The sequence below is a fragment of the Betta splendens genome, chromosome 17 (genome assembly GCF_900634795.4).
Source record: "Betta splendens chromosome 17, fBetSpl5.4, whole genome shotgun sequence".
NCBI classification, from domain to species: Eukaryota; Metazoa; Chordata; class Actinopteri; order Anabantiformes; family Osphronemidae; genus Betta; species Betta splendens.
The window spans coordinates 7,720,731-7,734,715 of NC_040897.2; the positions used below are offsets into that span (position 1 = coordinate 7,720,731).

Consider the following 13,985-nt stretch of genomic DNA (forward strand, 5'->3'; position numbering starts at 1 on the left):
TTTCTATGGCGGCCTGAACGCAACACTGCTTCTACTATGGGATATTTGCTAATATTTACACAGGATTTTTATTGTTCAACAGAAACGGCTTTCTTCCGAGGGCTCGTGAACGCAGCAAATGACGTCAGTGGGAAAGGCTGCAAGATGGGGGTACGTATGTGTCCTGCGTGGTGCTGGCATCAAGTGAACTCCGGTAACAAATATTGCTGGCATTGTAACAAACCATTTCGTTTGCATGACAGAAATTTGGGCTCCAGTTTAAAGCCGTTCTGGAGAACGTGACCAACGTGAGACCGCTGGGCGACGACTTCCGCTGGTTCCTGAAGGTATGACGGCTGTCAAGCTAGCCTGCTAGCTAGCGCCAAACATCAGCTCACTGGGTCATGTTCAGCATTCCATGACAGCTTTGTCAGATTAGGAGATGTGTTCATAATTTTTCTTTTTGTCGGGCATAATTTGATAAGCACAATAGTGATTTTCGGGGACACTGTGACACAAAGGCAATGCCCCAAAACTGTTAACGAAGCACGTCAACATATTCATAGTGTGCATTTAAAAGGCACGAGAGACAATTCACCGCACATCAATCATGTTATCGGTAAAGGCAGAAGGAAGGAGAGATGCTCTACTTGAGCTATAAGGCAGTGTCCAAAGGTATAATACGTACAAAGTATCAGTGGTTCTCTATAGTAAATAGATCACCCCTTTTCTTGTGTATTCTGGTCAGTGCTCTACATAGTAAAATATAATTCATTGTTTTATCTTTTTAGCTGAAGTGTGGGAACTGTGGTGAGATCCCAGAGAAATGGCAGTATGTCACGCTTGTGGTGGGTATAAAACTGTTCCGCAGTTGTCAGGTTTTATTGAAACATGCACACAGTCACTTATGTCAAAATGTTTCTACAGGAGAGTGTTCCACTGAAAGGAGGACGAGGCAGTGCCAGCATGGTGCAGAAATGTAAACTCTGTGCCAGGGAAAATTCTATTGGTATAAGCAAGTTATTTGACTTATTTCCTCTGAAACATCAGGGGTGAAAGCTCTGGTATAACGTGTCTGTGTCCTTATAGATATCCTGGGGGACACCATCACACCTTACAATGTAAGCAGATTTACAGATTTTGCACACATTAGAATTTTACATCAACTCATTTACTGAGTACTTTGGTCATTCAGTAGTCAGTGAATTTAAAACCAACACAAAACTACCAATGATCCAGCTGTTCCATGCATGCTGTCACCTGTTCATGGTTTTACATTATGTCTCTATTTAATGCTATATGTTTCCTAAAGGCTGATGACACCGAAAGCTTCAAGACAATGGTGCAGTTTGAGTGTCGAGGTCTGGAGCCTGTGGACTTCCAACCTCAAGTAAGTTAACTTGAGGCGTGTGCTGCTGAACACAGGTAAATTGTAATATTCACCACTAATTTATACTCCACTCTAGGCTGGCTTTGCTGCAGAAGGAGCAGAATCTGGGACAAAGTTTCTTGAAGTTAACCTACAAGAAAAAGTAAGTACAGAGGGAAAAGCTCACCACTTACAGTTAATGGAGTTTGGTCACTGCACAAATGTCTACTTTTTGGAGAATGTTTCAATTTGTGTTGAATAACTGCATTAACCTTTTTATAACAACCTGTTTGATCTGTAATTAGGTCAGTGATTTCTGAAAATGAATTTCATTTCAGGACTGGACAGACTATGATGAGAAAGTCAAGGAATCAGTGGGAATATATGAAGTCACACACCAGTTCATTAAGTGCTGATGAGCCACATGCACACTAAAGACACCATCTTCCCTGCAGAAAGGATTCTCTGGACACTTAGAATGACCTGATTGAAGTGTGACTATCCTTACACATGTCGTCTGTCAATATCCACAATGGACAAGAATTATCCTCATTACCCTAATAAAATTGTAATATAAACAAAATGTTTTTTCCTTTTTTACATGTGTTTGTGATGTAAAATATCTCCACAGTCTGTTTTGCTGTTTGTGTAATGGATGACATTTTACTTGGTAGCGTAATCAGCTATAATTTGAAGTAAATGATCCAGTTGATTTGACACCTGGCTGGTTATTGTGATGCATTCATTGTCGCACATGAATTGCGGAGGTCTCACTCTGACTGTTTTTCAGTACAAAAAAAGTCCCATTGATTATTTTGTTATATAGTCTTGATATAATTACATGGGAGGTCGTTATTAAATATTACAGTATTCTCAAATAATACTATTAGTGTAAATAACGACAACGTGAACATTTTGCCCTCCTATTTATCACTAATTACAATGTAAATAAAACGTATCACCCCCCTTTTTGGGTAGCGTGTGTTTTATTTTGCCATGTCTACAGTATTATCAAAACACAAGAGGAGGCGCTTACCCAAAGTCTTGTTCTCTCCTCCTAGTAACGCGTCACTCAGCAAATACACGATCTTCGATGTTCAGCGTAGCACCGTCCTGGCGGCGCTGCCTTCACTGACCGTCTCTGAGTTTGAAGCTGCTGCGGACGAGGAACGCGAGCATGGCGCCTGGAACGAAGAGCAGGGTGTTTGTCGTGGGTGTCGGCATGACCAAGGTAGCGGTGCTGTCTCTCGTTGGTCGTCCCGTTGATGGGGCGACTTGAGCCCGTGCTGCTTTGCTAACCTTTACATTTGCTCGGAACCCGTTCGTTCCCCGTTCGTTCGTATTATTGACCTTCGCAGCCACGAAGCCCCGTTCTGTCACACGCTCCTGCTTTTTAATGAACTCACATTAGCACATAGTGTTATAACAGTTCACGAATGGCTGCTGCGGGTGAGGACTCGCCGTGTAAACGTAAGCTAGCTCACACCGCGTTAACCTTATGGCGTGATTGTGGTTGGGTAACTTCAGGCTGCGTCCACGTCCGTGGATCTGTACCTCCTGTCCCGTTCAAGTCCATAGTTCACGGCCAATAGACCTGCAAACTGTGCAAAGGGTCATCGTTGCAGCTGCAGCTAACTTTGACCCGTTAAGCGTCAAATGTGTATGAATGTGCTAATCAAACTCGGTCTTTAATATGATACAGTGGGTTTGAATCCGGGAGTTGTTATATCCCCATAAACAGTCAATCAACCCCGTGTGTCAGTAACGTTTGTGGTGTTTTCTTTACGTTGTGGCAGTTTGACAAACCTGGAGCCAGAGACAACGCTGACTACCCTGATCTGGCCAAGGAAGCAGGTGTCTCATCTTGGTTGAATTCTGACTGTCTGAAATGGATCTTATTGTCTGACACGTGACAGACTGATGATCTGTTGCAGGTGAAAAAGCCTTAGCAGATGCAGGAATCCCGTATTCTGCCATTGAACAAGCCTGCGTAGGATACGTCTATGGTGAGACCTTGTTGTAATACAACAGTACAGTCAGTCATATCTGTAATAGTACTGATTGCATATTCACACGTACATGAAACAGAACCCCTTTTACCAGCACATACTCACTTTCCTGGTCCCTCAGGTGACTCCACCTGTGGCCAGAGGGCCATTTACCACGGCCTGGGCCTCACCGGGATTCCCATCATCAACGTCAACAACAACTGCTCCACAGGCTCCACTGCTCTCTTCATGGCGCGTCAGCTGGTCCTGGGAGGCGAGTACATCAGAAAGTCATAAACGATTGTAAAGCTTCAAAGTTTCATTTAGTACAAGTTTTGCACTCTGTGTCTCCTTCTGCAGGTCTGGCAGACTGTGTCCTTGCCCTTGGGTTTGAGAAGATGGAGAGGGGCTCTTTGTCCTCAAAGGTACACAACTACAACCACTTTTCCATTAGTTAAACTTAGCAAAGCGAAGCTAAACCAAGAATGGGGCCCTGGTTTAAAGCCACCTGGTGTAATGTTCATGTGTGACAGGAACTGAAATCTTGTCCTGTATGTTACTTTGGTGCATATTTGTCCTCTCTTAATGTTAAACAGCTGGTACAACTCACTGAATCACAGTTGAATCAGACCTCCAGTCACAACGTGTTAGCGTGGCTGCAGCCTAAAAATGCAGAAATAATGAGCGTCGGCTTTCTTGCATTAGTGTTCATTAGCTGCTCATTGCTGCCGAGGGAATCGCTGTTACATGAGAGCGTGTTGGACAGAATAGGAAGTAGTTCTAATAGGTTGAGCAGCTTGTCAGAATGGTTTTTAATTAGTGCTTGTATCTAAAAATATAAAGAATAACAAGTACATTATGAGTTCTTTGGTTTGCGATGGGATTTCTGCCTTGTTTTTATGCATTGCTTATATATTTTTTTGAATTTTAAAAACTTTCCTCTTTTTAGTTTATGGACAGAACTAATCCCATGGACAAGCACATGGAGGTGATGATCAACCGCTACGGGTTGGTGGCGGCTCCGGCAGCACCGCAGATGTTTGGCAACGCTGGCAGAGAGCACATGGAGAAATATGGTGAGCGTGAACGCCCTGCTTGTGTCTTGTGTGGGTTCTTGGCACTGTTATAATTAATCTTTTGAACCTTTTTAAGGCACAAAGCCAGAACACTTTGCTAAAATCGCCTGGAAAAACCACAAGCATTCAACCAACAACCCGTAAGTCATAGCACATCAGAACAGCTGATGAATCATTAATATTTTTAAAGGTGTGTGTGTGTGTGTGTGTGTGTGTGCGCGTGTGCGTGCGTGTGCGTGCGTGTGCGTGCGTGCGCGTGTGTGCGCGTGTGTGTGCGTGTGTGCGTGCGCGCGTGCGTGTTGACACAGGTACTCCCAGTTCCAGGATGAGTACACTTTGGAGCAGGTGATGAACTCCAGGAAGGTGTTTGACTTCCTCACTTTGCTGCAGTGTTGGTGAGACAGAGCGAAGGGGCTTTAATTGGGATGCGAACGTCTCCATGTATTTACTGTTTGATGTCCAGGCCATGAGCTGTGCCTTCTGCCGTTAGCCCCACGTCAGACGGTGCCGGAGCAGCAGTTTTAGCCAGCGAGGCGTTTGTCAGGAAACACGGTCTGGAGGACCAGGCGGTGGAGATCGTGGCCCAGGAGATGAAGACTGATCTCGCTTCAACGTTTGAAGAAAACAGCTGCATAAAAATGGTAAATATGGATTTGTGGATTTTTATTATAATCAGTTTTCTTTTTTAGTCAAAGTAGTGAAACGCCTTTTAATAAAATGAGCCCTGTACATTGTCATTGTATGAAAGTTTAGTCTTTGGTTGTCAGGCTTCAGATCGACTAAAGTACTAATGATGTCTGAGGGCTCAGGAGTGATTGGGTTTTTTGACTCACTTCCTACATATATCTATAGGTGGGATATGACATGTCTCGGCTGGCGGCCCAGAAGTGTTATGAGGCAGCAGGTCTGAAGCCCAGTGATGTGGATGTGGTCGAGCTGCACGACTGCTTCTCCGCCAATGAGCTCATCACATACGAGGCCCTGGGCCTGTGTCCGGAAGGTAAAACACTGCATTATTCTTAATATTCAAACTTGTAACTTATGTAATGTTTTTAATGCCTTCAACAACAGCTTTACCCACTTAAGCTGTATGTGTATTAGCTTTTCAAGAAAATTTATTTATAAGTTTATTCCCTAATGTATCAGTGTAAATCAGGCGTGACGTTGCTGCACCAGCTGTGTTGCGACAGGTGACAGAGGTCACATTTGTGCCCGTTTAAAGGACTTACTGTCTTATTCCAGTGGAACCTGTCACTGTTTTGTGCAGGCAAAGCTGCAGAGCTGATTGACAGAGGAGACAACACCTATGGAGGCAAGTTTGTGATCAACCCCAGCGGCGGGCTCATCTCTAAAGGACATCCTCTGGGAGCCACAGGTACCGTATGACCCAACGTTCTGCCTCCAACGTCCATTATTCCCAGTTTGTGTTTATTCAACATCATTATGTTACCGGTAATTGAGAGTTTGCTCAAGCGGTTTTCACAGCGGCCACCAGGTGGCGTATGTGGCACAGCTATGGCCTGTGGGTGAAAGTGCCGCCTGTGCGAGAGGCTTGGACACACCTGCCCTGTAATCTATTCGCATTCCAAACAGAGCAAACGCTGCCGCTGACAGCTGACTAACTGCCCCTCTGCAGTGGTGGCCTTCATCATCTTTATACATGTTTCTCATGTACACAGTCACAGCTGCTGAGGCATAACCAGGTGTAACTGTGTATGCTGCTGGCCCTTAGGGTTTAGGGCTTCCTCTGGTTTAGCTGGTGCTCAGTCTCAGTCTTTTACACATTCCTCTTGTATTCTGTTTATTGTTTTATAAATGCTTTCTCTCTTTGCCCTCTCATTCTTATTTGTTCATATGCAACCTCACTGCCTTTGCCTCGTTTTCCCATCCTTGTCAACATACTCCCTCACTTTCCTGAGTATGCCAGTGCCCCAGTCAACTAAGCTGTGTCTGATCCCAGTGCTGCTCCTAATCTTGCTTGTAAAGCCCTGAACTCTTTCCCTGGGATCACGGCGAACAGCGATTCCGACTGACTCATACAGAGAACCCTTGCACCACGGGAGGATTCACTTTTGATATAGTGATGCATCATACATTGACCTTGGAGCCTCACCCATGTGCTGCTTGTCATGTGTGGTCAACAACACACTGATGCTTTTCAGAAATGAAGAGGCTGAAGGGGTGGGGATCATCCTTTGTCACCATAAAAGAGCATCTTTAATCTACTGTCTTAATCTTTAATCTACTGTTATTGAAAAATTAGAGTCACTCTGAACCTTTTTTTGTCAAGTATCAATTCAACAGTGGTTCCTGAGGCTCTTTGATAAGTAATGAACATAGTAAATCTTCAATGTCATTTGGAGATATTTGCTTTTCTTCAACCACGGTTTGTTTTTGCATTGGGAGAATGGTGCAGAATGTGAAGAGGACTTTACCTTTTAATTCCTTTAAATCACAGGGATAATGAAGAGATGCTGAAGCTCATTAAGCAGATGGGATGAATCGCTTAGCTATAACACTAGTTCAGGAGCTGACCTTTGCCAGATTAGGGCGTGAGTTCTCAGATTAGGAGTCAACTTGTCACCCCTCTCAGTGAGCATGCCTCATAAATGCCTCACCTGGATGAGGTGTGCAATTGTTGCAACACTTTAAAGCTGTATAATTATGTTTGATGCTTTCATTCAGAAGCTGATTTTCTTTCATTTTCCTTTATTTGTGGCACAAAAACCTCAAACCTTGGGAAGCAATTTAGGTAAATATGGTTAAAAGTCAATCTCATATCTTTCAAGAATTCAGTTCTTTTGAGTCAAAGCACTGCTCAGTCTTTTCATTTCTCATTTACAGATACACATTACACATGCTTGGTCTGCTTTTGTTTGAAGCTTTCTAAATGCATTTATTGTCTTTATTCAACTCAGTGGAGCAAATATCGGAGCACTGCTTTCATTACTGTGCCTTCTCTGCTGATTGAGTTTTTTTTTTCCTGGCATCAACAATCACACACTGAAGACCTGAGTATAAATATCGGTTGCACACAGTCACCGCTGCTCCATCACCACACCTCCAATCAATGCTAAGTGCCTTTCTGCCCTGCGATCTCCACATCAGAACCAAACCCCAGAAAAACTCGCCAAATCAGCTTGATTATGTTTCGTCATTAGCTCATCACTACTCAAATCTCTAGCCTGTTTTTTTAATAATATGTAAAATGGTGCCTGGCATTGATCAGCCTTGAGTCCAGACTGAAGTGTAATGTGTCACGGGTCTTCCACTGCTCTGTTTGTTTTCAGTTGCTCCTCTGTGTCAGTGGAAATGAAGTGTAAGTTAGCTGAAAGGATAAAACACCACTTTGAATTTGCTACTGGCCTTGGAGTATTTCTGTGACTCAAGTAATTTAGTTTTAAGTCCCCTACATCACTTTTTGGTTCTCTCGTCCCCTCTGATCAGTGTTATTTCCAGGTGCTGCAGGCAGCGAGAGGACTTTTAGAGGCTCAAGGACCACTTAGTACCAACTGGTGTTTAGGAAGTGAATGACCTTTAATTGTATGCTTATCTGATGCTTCTGCTAATATGATGATAAATTAGAGATAAGTGTTTTGCTGTATCTGATGCTGGATTTGTTATTAATAAATGATATAATAATCCAAGGTTGCATTTGAAACCTGCACTAATAATCAATCAGCCCAGAACAGTTTTATTTTTGAGAGACTCAGTCTTGTTTTGTGCAGCAAAAACACCACTAAGCAGCCCTCTAATGCATCCATCTACCTTTTTTAGCTGTACTTAGGGACTTGTTTGTGTCACACAATGTTTTTTTCCCTTTGAGCATTTTAAAGTCTGAATCAGTCCGTTTAAAATAAAAAAAAAAAACCTTGTGGAGACCAAGTGTACTACTACCTTGTGGAGCAATTTTCTTTTTGTGCTCTTGACATAGCGATGACTCATGTGTCGGCGTCGTCGCCCGCTTCCATATCGTTTGCCGTCTCCTCTCTCCCCCAGGTCTGGCCCAGTGCGCCGAGCTGTGCTGGCAGCTCCGCGGACAGGCTGGCAGGAGGCAGGTTCCCGGGGCGAGGGTGGCGCTGCAGCACAACATCGGCCTGGGAGGCGCGGTGGTCGTCGCGCTCTACAGGATGGGGTTCCCGCAGCACGGCGGGTGAGTGGAAAGGTCTCGCTAATGGGAGACGTTTAAACGCTGAGAGCTTTTAGTTTGGTAAAGTTGTAGCAGCCTCGTCACCCCAGCGCTGGTAATTATTTACAGGAAATTCACCATTGTGACGAATGCATTCTGACCTAATCTGACCTGTATAATTTATTCTCGTTGTCTGACTTTGTGCTGCACACACAGGATGTTCCTTCATCTCCTCTTTCTATTCCGCCACACGATATCTAGATTGAAATTTTCAGAGCCTAAACACAAAGGATAAAGGTGAAACCCCACTTAAATCCTCTTTAACGCAACGCGTACGTGGCGGCGGGCTGTTTTCTGGGCTCACGACAGGTCTCGCGTCGGCGCCGTTCCAGCCAGCGCAGGCGACGGTCTGGAGGGGTTTAAATCTTACCCCGTCTTCAAAGAGATCCAGCAGCGACTACAGAAGGTAGGCGCCCGGGACAGGCTCCGGGACCTGAGGACTTTGATTAGTTCTCAAGCTACTCTGTTTTTTCTTTTCATCTTCTGAAATCAGTGCGTTTATGTGCAATCAAAAGCATCTGTATCGGGGGGTTATTTTTATTTGTTGTTACTTTATTCAGTTGAAGTACAGAAGGTAGCACATTTCCTGTACTGCAATTGTATGGCTATAAAACCCACACGGGTTCCTTTTTACCCTGAAATAGCTTCAGATTGATTCCTTGGATACATTAGAGAAGTCATTACAGATGTTGCTGAAGCTGAAGAGTTGTTCCTTCCCCGAAATGTGCCCCTGAACCCACCAGCCATGAGTGCCCTCCTCAAAAGGCACTGATTCTCCGTTACACTGACCTGCCTAGTGGGGTCTGACGCGATACTGTAACTCTGTGATGTTGATGTTCTGGGGAGTGGAAGCATGAGGCGTTTACCCTCGGAGGCCGTGAGGAGGGCGGATTGTGACTAAAGCCTGTAGATGATGATTTTAGGAGCGGTGTGATGGATTTTGCTGGAGGTGATGGCCGTGGCTGCGGGGCCACTGATGGAGTCTGTCAGAGAGCCTGAGGCATCTGGAGGCAAGTCCAATGCAGTGAGGGCAATAAGGTGGCTCGTTCCTAAATCAAATCCTTCGCAAAAGTGGACTTTTACTCGTAATAGTGAAGTGATACTGTCCTAGGTCCCACATAGTCATTTTCTATAGGTATCCAATATATTCTGTTAAATATCAAAGACAACAACATATAGAGCGCATACAGTTTAGAGCCTCATGTTTTTCTGAGTCCTTCAGAATCCAGGCCATTTCCTTTTAAGTTATGCGGCGACGCCCCAGGTGCCAAGATTATATTTGTGAAGTGTATATGTTGCTATTGATTTGTATTCCTCGCACTCCTGCATGTGAGCCTGCATCGCTTGCCTGCTCCTTTCAGCAGAATACAGTGCTGGTGGTGCTGTGGTCTGCTGCTCTGAGCAGTACCTGTAAGAGATGGTGCTTGTGTGAGTCAGAGAATAAAATCTTTAGGCGTTTGCTTCTCTAATAAAAAGAGCTGGAAGCTCTAAAAGGTAATAGTTGACAAAATAATAACACTGATTGATTCCAAGCATGAGACTTCGAGTGGCGAGACTCTTTCTCTTTCGTATGTTAGAACATTGCATGAGGAGAAATGGCTGTTTTGCATTTTCGAGCACGTCTAGAAATCCCAGCAGGCTCCTCCGAGGCATGTTCAGAAGCTCTGGAGACAACCCCCCCCCCCACACTCACACACACACACACACACTGTGACTATGAGATAGCTCCTATAATCAAACCACAGGTTGTACTTTACAACCTGAAGATTCTCAATTATGCAAATGTCTTTTATTTAAAAAACCTAAGTGAGGCTTTTTAACTTTTCAATTTATAATGAGCAGGCAGCTGGTGTGTGGCCACATAGTCATTTCATGCTAAGGACTGAGCCGAGGAAGTAAAACGCTTCTTAATGTCCTGCAGGAAGGAGAACAGCTTGTGAAGAAGATTGGTGGAGTCTTTGCTTTTACAGTGAAGGATGGACCAGATGGGAAGGAGGCAACCTGGATCGTGGACGTGAAAAACGGCAAAGGCTCCGTCTCCACTGACCCCGGTGTGTATCAATGGTGCAGTGCCTCGTTCCTCAGTGGGACGTTCGGTTTAATAAGCGTCATTTGTAGGTTGGCGTCAAAGGATTTCGCTGTGTGCAGGCTCAGCACATTCCATCATCACATTAACCTTTATGACGCGACATGAAATAAGAAATCAAATATAATCCAAGGAAGGTAAACACATTTTTTAAGTGATGTGCGTTTCCCTTTCTTGGCTTTAATCTTGTTTGCTGTAGGCTTTTGTTGACGATGCCTCGCACACACTGGATTTCCATTACAATCGTTCCCTCTACGATGTTCCCTGCGTCCGGGCCATTATTTCCAAGGTTGCCTTTGACGCTGTGATTTCATCATAGGAGCTATGTCGTAGTCAGAATGTGGAAAATAAGGTCTTCAGAGCGTCTGAACATACCTCACATTTATTTCTTAAGGTAAAAAGGCAGACTGCACCATATCCATGAGTGATGCGGATGTTCTGGATCTGATGACCGGAAAACTGAACGCACAAACCGTATGTGGAATTATTTATCATTTTTATATTTTCAAAGATATAGTTTCATCATCTGTCACCCTTGGTGTTTCCTCTTTTATTTGAATCTTTATTAGAGTATTCCAACCATTAAATCAGCCTATTTAAATAGTTTAAATGTAGAAATGACTACGCTTACCTCTTAACGGTGTCCTCAGGCGTTCTTCAAAGGGATCCTTAAGATAACTGGGAACTTGGGCATGGCCATGAAGCTGCAGAGCCTCCAGATCGCACCAGGCAAGGCCAAGCTGTGAGAGCGTGAGCCACCAGGAGCTCCGTGTCTGCTGCTGCTGCGATAACGCATCATGTTGCACTGTGCGTGTGACCATGAATTCAGATCTATATTTACTTATCATCTAATCTCAAAGCAGTGAATATAATATAAGTGAATATAAGATTAAATTTGTAGTTTTCTGCTCTAAAATGTTTTGATAGATAGTTTTGTACTAATGATGCATCAGGCCTTGCCAATAATATGATTGTGTTGCACTGTGAAATAAAATTCATATGAATGAATGTGATTGCATTCAGTAATAAAAAAAACTACTTTGACCTCATTTCTTCATTTTACTAAGAACTTGTTCCCTTCTCTGCTTTTTATGAAGCTTGAATCGCACTTGTCTTCAGTACCAGCTGGTAGAACATAGCCTGTCATCTGACATGACAGATGCACATGTGATTATATGTGGAGTGTAGATATTTTGTGTATTGCCTTGTTTTTTGAGTGTGGTTGTTATTTGTACATTTTAAAACCTTGCATCCATTTCACGCTTGTAGCTACAGCACAGTTGTGAACTAGTTTTCATTTAGCGGCGTCCGAGTCATTTCCCTTTTAAGCCTTTGTGTCCTACTTCCCTCGTTCCCCGTTTTCCATCCATTTGCCCATTTATTTTCTGGCCGGTCCAGACCTTTCCCTTTTGGCCCCGCTCCCTCCGCCCGTCACCGTCCACCTTCTGCCTCATCCAGCCCGCCTCTCCTAATTGCTCCTACCCCCCCCCCCTCCATCCTGTCCCTCTGCCAGGTGGCTGGCTGGCCAAATGGTGATATTCAGCGACTGCACAGGCTGCGTGGCTGGCCTGTCCTGACCTTTAGTAGCGGGCTAATGTCTCTTCTGGTGTTATTTGAGGATTTCCAGCCTCCATTTGCCTCAAGTCAACTTCGGAAGCTCTGTCTGTGCTCAGACAAAGAAGCTTGGCTCAATGTTTAATCTGGGAAGTGAAAGAATAGTGTGTATTTGCTTGACTATATTTAACGGACAGCTCTCTGAAGACATTGTGTCTTTGAGCCACAGTATGTCGTGACAATGACCCGGCGTTCAGGGCGTTTCTATGATTCCTCCATTGATGAGGATCTGTTGAGGATCAGGCTGTCCGTCACATTCTTGGACTGACTCCCACAGTCTTTGTGTTTCAGTGTGATGGGTGAGCAGCGTACCGGTCTCTCCCAGCCTTCAGTCCCCGGGTGGTTTCCTGTTTGTAAGGTTGTGAGACCCTTTGTCAGGTACCGAGTGAGGGGTCAGCAGCAGCCACAGAGTGAGTCCGCTTTACTCAACACTTTGAACTTCACCATGTTCAAAGGCCCTGGAAGACTTTTCAGAAAGCGTCCCACCACATCCACCTCTGGCCCACGTCTCCTCCAGAGCCTTTGTTCTCGTCCACAGGCAGCAGCGCAGAGCAGAGCCGCTGGGCGACTTTCGGCCTTCAGCTTCAGCCTCATCTTTTCGCTTGTGCTGCTGCAGGTGGTGCAGGGGCCGATGTGTAGGTGTCGTACGCTGCCGCCGGACCGCTCTGTCTGACGCTGACCTTATCTTTAAACAATGCGGGAACCAGATTAGACCTAATTAGTACTTTACAGAGTTCATGTCTACAGCAAAACATATCTGAAATTCTATTGCTTTGCTCGTTATTATTTCCTTTTATTCTGTAGCTTCAGCATGACCGTGAGGGAAAATGATTCTGTCCAGCGACGACCACTGCTGACGATCCACTGACACACGTTTCCTCGTATACCGTCGGTCTTTAATCTACTGTACGTCCACTCGCTGTCGTTTCAATTGTTCCCTTCTGCTCGTTTGCTCAGTGGTTTGGCAGTTCCGTGAAATTGCTGTAATTTGTTCTGAGGTTGCCGTAGTGATGGCTCTTTCTACATTTATTCCTCCTCTGAAGATGCTCATTACGTCTGCTCAGAGATTTCTCTTCAAATCAGCAGAGAACTTTTTCCATTTCCCACTATGATAGCTGTAGTCTGCTGGTTTGGTGGCATGAACGCAGAATAGAAAGCAATTAATTTAAATTAAAGAGAGTTTTAAAAAAAGCCATGATTAAAGTTTGCTTTATTTATCAATGTGTTTATTGGTTTATTCCTATTTACTGTCCATGTCTTTGGTGTCACATTGTGACAGTTCAATTAGCTCAACATTGTCGCTTTGTCATCATAATTCTTACATGTGTTGACGTATGATTAATTAAACACATTAGTTTAGAAACAGGCTTCACATTTATCACTAAACAGGGAGTTTTTTATCTGAGGCGGTGTGTCCGGCTCATCTCTCCTCTTTTTGGACTCTATTTATACATTTATGCAGATTTATTCAGATTTAACTTTTAAAACGTAGCCCAGTTCAGTTTTCACTTCCCAAAACTATGAACAAGTCATTCAAACAGAATGGTATCAGTAAATGCTGATGTATTTTTTTTTTTGTTTCCGCAGAATTGATATATTTTCATAAATTTTGAACTACAGTGTTTTTCTTCCATTGAACAAATACAGAATGGCAGCTGTTGAGACACGGCAGTAAAGTCTACGT

General features: G+C 44.1%; 2 protein-coding genes across 2 annotated transcripts; both read left to right on the top strand.

Moving 5' to 3' along the window:
* The first annotated feature begins 21 nt into the window (after nucleotides 1-21).
* Nucleotides 22-3,205, top strand: czib (CXXC motif containing zinc binding protein). The gene is made up of 9 exons (XM_029131022.3): nucleotides 22-150; nucleotides 243-326; nucleotides 771-827; nucleotides 907-988; nucleotides 1,069-1,100; nucleotides 1,292-1,369; nucleotides 1,446-1,511; nucleotides 1,687-2,579; nucleotides 3,145-3,205. Exons 1-8 carry the CDS (start codon nucleotides 37-39, stop codon nucleotides 1,762-1,764), a joined length of 591 nt encoding a protein of 196 aa, XP_028986855.1. The 5' UTR covers nucleotides 22-36; the 3' UTR covers nucleotides 1,765-2,579; nucleotides 3,145-3,205.
* scp2a (sterol carrier protein 2a) lies at nucleotides 2,439-11,731 on the top strand. The gene is made up of 16 exons (XM_029131014.3): nucleotides 2,439-2,579; nucleotides 3,145-3,202; nucleotides 3,283-3,354; nucleotides 3,479-3,610; nucleotides 3,697-3,761; nucleotides 4,286-4,412; nucleotides 4,489-4,552; nucleotides 4,721-4,807; nucleotides 4,903-5,053; nucleotides 5,265-5,412; nucleotides 5,680-5,787; nucleotides 8,412-8,565; nucleotides 8,911-9,007; nucleotides 10,523-10,652; nucleotides 11,082-11,161; nucleotides 11,338-11,731. The coding sequence occupies exons 1-16, from the start codon at nucleotides 2,526-2,528 to the stop codon at nucleotides 11,431-11,433; spliced, it is 1,623 nt and encodes a 540-aa protein (XP_028986847.1). The 5' UTR covers nucleotides 2,439-2,525; the 3' UTR covers nucleotides 11,434-11,731.
* Nucleotides 11,732-13,985: the final 2,254 nt, after the last annotated feature.

Bases quoted from the DNA above. Each gene is read 5' to 3' on its own strand.
- scp2a (XM_029131014.3), top strand. From the start codon at position 2,526: ATGGCGCCTGGAACGAAGAGCAGGGTGTTTGTCGTGGGTGTCGGCATG. The intron at 3,611-3,696 runs GCGAGTACATCA...CTCCTTCTGCAG, and splicing joins GCGTCAGCTGGTCCTGGGAG to GTCTGGCAGACTGTGTCCTT. The intron at 5,413-5,679 runs GTAAAACACTGC...TGTTTTGTGCAG, and splicing joins CCTGGGCCTGTGTCCGGAAG to GCAAAGCTGCAGAGCTGATT.
- czib (XM_029131022.3), top strand. From the start codon at position 37: ATGGGATATTTGCTAATATTTACACAGGATTTTTATTGTTCAACAGAA. The intron at 327-770 runs GTATGACGGCTG...TTATCTTTTTAG, and splicing joins ACTTCCGCTGGTTCCTGAAG to CTGAAGTGTGGGAACTGTGG. The intron at 1,370-1,445 runs GTAAGTTAACTT...ACTCCACTCTAG, and splicing joins CTGTGGACTTCCAACCTCAA to GCTGGCTTTGCTGCAGAAGG.